Source organism: Oratosquilla oratoria, chromosome 13, assembly GCF_046742065.1.
Source record: "Oratosquilla oratoria isolate Oo_2021 chromosome 13, ASM4674206v1, whole genome shotgun sequence".
Taxonomy (NCBI): Eukaryota; Metazoa; Arthropoda; class Malacostraca; order Stomatopoda; family Squillidae; genus Oratosquilla; species Oratosquilla oratoria.
Window position 1 is genome coordinate 42,914,240 of NC_134789.1, and position 7,500 is coordinate 42,921,739.

Consider the following 7,500-nt stretch of genomic DNA (forward strand, 5'->3'; position numbering starts at 1 on the left):
CTATATCACAAAAATGGCACGTGATCCAATAATTTGCTGGTTACCACTAAGGAAAACAAGAAACACGAAATTCCCATGCGCTTTCGTGTATTTCACATCTTCACGGGAGATACAGATGAAGATAGTACAAAATAAGCAAGAAAAGACAAGTAGTAACAATACAAGCAGGAATGTCACAAAACAAATAACAAAGGTAACAGAGGAAATTAACGGAAGAGGTAGAGCTCTGCCAGTTAATTACCTCTACGTACGTACATACATACATACGTCAGCCACGAATTCAACACGTGATTCTATACCACAGTGAATCTCACTCATGCACACAAATACACGTCCCACGTGATTCTATACCACAGTGAATCTCACTCATGCACACAAATACACGTCCCATGTGTATTTGTAACTGACTACATCTAACACATGTTTGGTCCACATATCCCTTCACTCACTCAGACAAAACCTCTTTCCTTCGTTCGACCACCAAGAGGGGAAAATGAATTTACTGCATTTCCACACATTAACTCACTTTGTTCTTCTCCAAAGGAACTCTTTCTTATGGGGCTTACACGTTGATGCGCCCAGGAGAGAAATGTTCATCCAATTTCTTAGGGTCTTGCCCGTTTTGGGGCCTCAATGTTCTGGTACTTGGGCGCACTCTCTCTCTCTCTCTCTCTCTCCCGCTTTTGTGTGTGTGTGTGTGTGTGTGTGTGTGTGTGTGTGTGTGTGTGTGTGTGTGTGTGTGTGTGTGTGTGTGTGTGTGTGTGTGCGCGCGCGTCTCCGCGCGTATGAACAACGTCAGCACTTTGGCCCAATCATACATTCCCAGGGAAATCATCGCATTTATCCCGCGTCGAAAGCCTCCTGGAAAAAAAAAAAAAAAAATCTGACCTTGAGAGCCGAACGAAGAAGCCTTTCCCTGTTTTAGCTCTCACTTTCACTCTCCTCCGCGGCAATAGAAAACGGAAGTCGGGACTCGGGGACCCTCCGGCGCGGGCCGCCTCCTTTCTAGCTTTCGCCTCAGTACGAGACGTGCATCTATAGCACGAAATTACCATCTATGAATCGCTCTTGATTGTGGCGCCTCCTCCTCTTCCTCTTCCTCCTCCTCCACCGTAGTTTCAATGATAATCGGGCCAATCCCAGAGGCGATCAAGTTTCGCTTCCGTTACTCGACTCGCGTCATTTCCGTTCTCTTCGTTGACAACTCTCTTTTTACTGAAAAAACAAACAAACAAAAGAAAACGACTACGCCCCTTTCATTACTTGACTCCGTTTTGGCATATCTTAAATGGATACAAAGTATTTATCCATCTCAACCCTTCCCCACGAAGACTTCTGCTCCTTCCAGCGTCACTATTTTATTCAGGTATTGGGTACCTCCTCTTCAGTAACGATGCGTCTAAAGCAATTTCGAGTAAGATCTTCCCTGTTGATGGATACTTCTTCGTTTTATTCCGGCCAGAAGATTCCATTCCATAGTCAATCGTGTGGGATCCTCTCGGTCATAAAAAAGGGTTAAATCTTCACATAAACATTACATCATAGTCACCCTTATGACACTTCTGCCCCTAGAGTACGTGCTAGTCTAAAACCAGAGCAGGAGCAGCTGCAACCACGAACACAGTGGCCGGTGTCACACTGTCCGGCGCCGCAATTGCGGCTTGTTATTGGCTATTATAGCAAAGTCTTTTTTATGAGTCCTTAGACCCGAAAGGTTATGATAGTATCTTAACCAGGGAGGGATGGTGGTCGTTATATACGGTTCTTGCTGTCGCCTGGTGATTTTATTAAGCTAATTAATCTTGCCCCTAATCCCGGTGCCGCACCCGGCACCGCCGCATAGTGCGACATCGGGATTAGCAACCCTCCCGCAACACCGGCGTTGTGTGAGAGTGCCAGCGCGATTCTAGTGACCCCTGGCATTGAGGCACTCCGGCAAGCTGGCTGGAAGCGGCGGCGAGACAGTTGGGACGTGGCCGTGCTGCGAGCGACGGCGAACGAGCGAGCGACCCCTGTGCTAGTTTCTCTTTCCAGCATCTTACACCTTTACCGTCTTATTTCGAATAATTACCGACCCTTCGACGAATAGTTACCCAAAGGCGTTTGCTGTACTGAGCCGCCTTGCAGACTGCACACAAGTGTTACGAGTGAAAGTGATTGGAAAAGAAAAAAAAAATAGTTGAGACGTAAGTGTCAATACGGCATTAGTGGCGGGAACAATTAAATGCAAGTATGCCAAGCTTGTCATCGTCCACTTCACTCATCACTTCCAAGGATCCACTTTAAGGTAAGTGGCAAACTTCGCGAAGAACTTAAAATATGCAGCTTCACTCGTGCGCACGTACTACCTGCAAACAAACACATGACCACAATCGCCACGTGACGCGAACACAGGCAAACTTAAGTAACAACAGTGAAAGCAACAAGACCATTTATATTTTTCTTTTTCTTTTTTTATACAACTTTTCGTAAAGAGAAATCTTCCCCCGGGTCACACCAACTTCGAGTGTTTTGGGGTCTCTGTACTATATAAACAAAACCAACTGTTCTTTAATTCCCAAACACTGTTTAAAACAACGGTAGTGCTAGCTACACCATCTGTTACTAATCAAGTTTCTTCTACAAACTGGTGCACTGGACAGACACACTGGACGAAAAGAAGGAAAATTAAAAAAAAAAGAAAAAGAAAGAAAAAATAATAATAATAATAATAGTAATAATTTGCCCTTCGAGATCCTGAAAGCGCGCGGAGATTTCAACGCCAAGAAGTGATCATAATCAAGACCGGCCTGACGATTTACTTGAATTCTATTACTACGCCATGATTTGGCCGAAACGAACGCACTCAAGCCTGAATTTATGAATTAATAAATACCCTGAAGGCATTCTGTACAGCTGTCTCCAGAAGTCCTGCCCCCACTATGCAAAAGAATCTCTGGTCAGGTGATTATGTATAAACATCAGTTTCACATTTCCGAACAAAAAATAAAGTAATGAACAAGTACATAGATAAAATTATATATATATATATATATATATATATATATATATATATATATATATATATATATATGAACTCAAAATGCGAGACGATTGGTAAGTGGAAAGACATCAAAAGAAACCGATAAGGGACCTCGCGATTATCCCAAAGAAACCAAACGCAAAGTGGGTACACTACTCACTGGGTTTTCCTTTCGATGGACAGCCAAAACTCACCTGAAATAGAAAACAAATAAATCAATAACAACAAATAAACACACAAACGAACTAATAAAACACATGAATAAATCAAGCCAATAGGTCACATCGTCGCAGATAATGAGCAAATACTCTGACACTTAAGAAATCTGCTGCAAAGACAAGATAGGTTATTGCCACTAATGACGATAGTGTTGTTGTTGTTATTGGTACTGTTGTTGTTGTTGTTGATGATGATAAAAATGTTAATTACGATGGTGCCGTAGTTGATTTCAGTACATAATTATGCTGGATTTACAAAATTATCATCAATAAAATAATAATTATAATAATAATAATAATAATAATAATAATAGTAATGATCATATATATTAATAAAAATTACAATAATCGTGATTTATAATGCCACTACTCTAATATTTTCCTGTCAAGGGATTAAGCTGCAAATACTTGGTGAAAAAAGCAAAAATGTAACGAACTCTCAGGGTAAATGCACATGTGATGACAAAAATCACCCACGTGCATTGAAGGACCACCACCTATGCCGAGACACTGGAAGACAGACAGACCGGCAAATAAGCTAGATAGTGAGATAAAGACAGAGAGCGAGAGAGAGAGAACGTAAAGATGAAGAATGAGGGAGACTGCAAGAGACCATAGAGCCTACACTAGGCAGTCCATTACCACCTGTCACCCCTGTCCATAAAGATATTTAATCTTCTTTAGCAACCAAAGGAAACACGAGAGAGATACGTTACAATTACAGCAAATGCGAGCTCAGCCCTCTTTGGTACTGGGTCAATTGACATCTTGCAATCAGGTCAACTCTCGACTTGAGAACACAGAAACCCCAAACCTTGGAGGGAATTACCGAGTTTAATTACAAACCAATAAAACATGACAACGACCAGGCCGGGTCACCGACTCAGGCTTGGATTTTATTTTGCAAGAATGCTTTTACCTTTACATTGTGCTTTTATGGACTAAATAGTAAATATCCACACATGCTCAGAATAACCGTAGTTCAAAGCTCGCGACGGCCGGACATGTTTGAATTACGTTCCTGTCACTAGCGATGTCCTATAATACACACGCACGCACGCACACACACACACACACACACACACATATATCACTTCAGTCGGAAAACTATTACTTGCATCCACGTGTGTGGTCAATAAGACTACATCAGCGTTACAAGATCCCACGAAGAGCGAGTCCCAACGTGAGGGGATGAGGGGAGTAATCCACGGACCTTTCAACCAGAGGTATGCAGACGCTTTCAGTGAGTATTTAAACGAATTTCCACGAAGCTACTGGGGGCCTTACGTGTAGGAACAAGGTCGACAACCGTCAACGCCATCCCTCGACTTGTTCCATGATTAAGCGCCGTCCATCGGTAGGCCACGAAAGCATCGTCACACGTTCAAGATTCTCGTCGAATGTTGTGAATTTGAAAACCTGCACGACGACTTCGCTTACACTATTCCAGACTTCACTAAGTACAATTCAACAATATTTATAATATTTGTATAAGATTAAATTATCTTAGTTCGTCATTCAGCTTTTCAACATTTGGAGATTCGAAAAATAAAAAATTGTAAACAACGTCGTCTACTCAAACGAACTCGGTCAAGTCGTGTGTACGTGTGTGACAGAAGGGGCTTGGCATTTTTTTTTTAATGTAAGGTCGTTCCACCTGTTAACCTACTCAGTTCCTTTAATCACAACCACACCTAACCCCCACCCACACCCTCCTCCAGAACACCTTCTCATCCAACTAACCAACCTTTCAAAAAATTTAAAAACATAATTCAAATTAACCCTTACACGCCCCCACCCCCTTTTTTCAAAGTTCCTGTTCGGTGTATCCCTCCCTTTACCCGACACCGAATCCTAGTGGCCATGTCCCTTTAACAAAGAAAACATGTGACGTCATCCAACTCTTAACCTCTTCAATACAAAAGTTCCTCCCCTCCCCTGGGGCAACTACTGCCCTGAATAAAATCGCCTCGCCTTTGTCACGAGAAGTAAACAAAACGGTAATACTAACGCGTAAATAATATGTCCTACAATGCTGAGAAAGGAAATTAAATTGACCCCAAAATCCCAGAAGGAATAAAGACAAAAAACTGAGAGTAAAAACGAACCACGAGGAAAAACTAAATTCTGACCAACATTGAAAAAAGGGAGCTTAACCTTCACACTTGGTCTCTAAAACACATCGATGATAAAGCCAAAACTCAACGGGATGCTCTGGCAACCGTGAAGAGGGAGGGAGGGAGGGAGGGTGGGTGAGAGAGGGTGGTGGGAGGGAGGGGGAGAGAGAAGAGGGGTAGAGGGTGAGAGAAGGTGGGTGAGAGAGGGTGTGTGAGAGAGGGTAAGGGAGGGAGGGAGGGAGGGAGGGAGACACACACACACACACACACACACACACACACACACAGAGAGAGAGAGAGAGAGAGAGAGAGAGAGAGAGAGAGAGAGAGAGAGAGAGGGGGGGAAGAGAGAGAGAGGGGGGGGGATAGAGAGTGATAAGGTGGAAGAGAGAGAGAGAGAGAGAGAGAGAGAGAGAGAGAGAGAGAGAGGGGGGGAGAGAGAGGGGGGGAGGGAAATGAGGGAGAGAGAGAAGAGAAGGGGGAGAGAAAAGAAGTGAGGAGGAACAGAAATAGAAAAGGAGAGGAGGAGGAGGAGGATGAAGGGGAGAAGGTGAGGTAGGGAAGAGGAGGAGGGACAGAAGGAGGAGAAGGAAGAAGAGGGGGGAAAGGCGAGTAGGGAGGAGGGACAGAGGGAAGGAGGAGGAGGAGGAGGGGAAGATGAAGAGGCGGGAGTAAGACAACTGGGAGAAGTAGGGGAAGAAGAAAGTAAGGAGGAGTCTGAGGAAGGGAACAAGAAGAATGAGGACATGGAGAATGACGGGCAGAGAGGGATGAGGATATGGAGGTGAATGAGGAGGAAAGAAGAGTAGGGAGGAGGAGGAGGAGGAGGAGAGAGGGGACGAGGAGGTGGAGGTGGCGGAAGACAATGTGGTGAGAATGAGGAAGAGTAAAAGAAGGAAGAAGGACGATGACAGAGGAGGGGAATGGGAGGAGGAGGAAAGGGAGGAAAAGGAGGAAAGGAAGAGGAGGAAAAGGAGGAAAGGGAGAAGGAGGAAAGGGAGGAGGAGGAAAAGGAGGAAAGGGAGGAGGAAGAGGAGGAGGAAAGGTAGGAGGAGGAAAGGGAGGAGGAGGAAAAGGAGGAAAGGGAGGAGGAATAGGAGGAAAGGAAGGATGAGAAAAGGGAGGAGGAGGAAAAGGAGGAAAGGGAGGAAAAGGAGGAGGAGAAAAGGGAGGAAGAGGAAAGGGAGGAGGAGGGTGAGCTTGCGACCAAGGCTTTACAGTTAGGAGCCGTTGTACTCGGCGTTGTCGGCGGCGGCAAAAAGATTGTCGGGCCACGTCTCGACTTCTTCTTCGCTTGGGCGACATCCTCCTCCTCCTCCTCCTCCTCCTCTTCCTCCTCCAAGGGTCTTGTTCCCGCAAGCGCCAGACGATTCTATTCAGCCCAGCGTCGAAGTTAACAAAAATTATACGTGTTTGGTGTTGTGATGTTTCACTGGTTAAGTTACCAATATTTTAGCATTAGAGAAAGTAAGAAAACAGAGGAAGAGAAAAGAAAGAGAGGCGGAACAAATAATACAGACACCGGAAGAGAGCGAGAGAGAGAGAGAGAGAGAGAGAGAGAGAGAGAGAGAGAGAGAGAGAGAGAGAGAGAGAGAGAGAGAGAGAGAGAGAGAGAGAGAGAGAGAGAGAGAGAGAGAGCATCCATCATCCTGTGTGGCGGCTTTCTCCTTCCTGCATCCGTCTTCCACCCACAATTTCGCAGATGTTTTTGGCAGCAAATTTGGCCCGAAGGCGCCGTCGTGTATTATTACACCAATAACCAAAGACCAGGTCACGTTCGTTTGAGTTGAGTTGACCTCGATCAGGTCTTACCAAATATCATCTGGGTGGTCATGAGAAAGAACGGAAGAAAGAAAAAGAGAATATTTCGTTAATTCACGCAAGTTCTTTGAAAACAGGAAATTTATTGCGAAGATTTTCATAACGCCTGTGACCCAATAGAAAAGTATTTTATTATTTTGGGAACGATGGCAACCAACGCTTGCATTCAGCTTGTAAATAGTTCCCAACCTTGTTCCTAAGAAAACTTCACTGCCCAGAACCCAGCTGTTTAGAAAAAAAATAAAAAATAAAATAAATAAATAAATAAATAAATAAATTTGGGAGCAAACTATCTGTTCATGTTATGAATTCAAATGTAATT

At 44.1% G+C, this 7,500-nt stretch overlaps 2 protein-coding genes across 3 annotated transcripts in view; one reads left to right on the forward strand and one right to left on the reverse strand.

Moving 5' to 3' along the window:
* Positions 1-7,500, reverse strand: part of nudC (nuclear distribution C, dynein complex regulator) — a 374,850-nt gene that overhangs the window by 67,393 nt on the left and 299,957 nt on the right. The gene's annotated exons all lie outside the window — the stretch shown is intronic.
* The window catches only part of LOC143032409 (uncharacterized), a 160,712-nt gene continuing 155,144 nt past the window's right edge, over positions 1,933-7,500 (forward strand). The window contains exon 1 of the mRNA XM_076197146.1: positions 1,933-2,287. Coding sequence (XP_076053261.1) covers positions 2,225-2,287 — 63 coding nt within the window. The 5' untranslated portion in view covers positions 1,933-2,224. The remainder of the gene's footprint in view (positions 2,288-7,500) is intronic.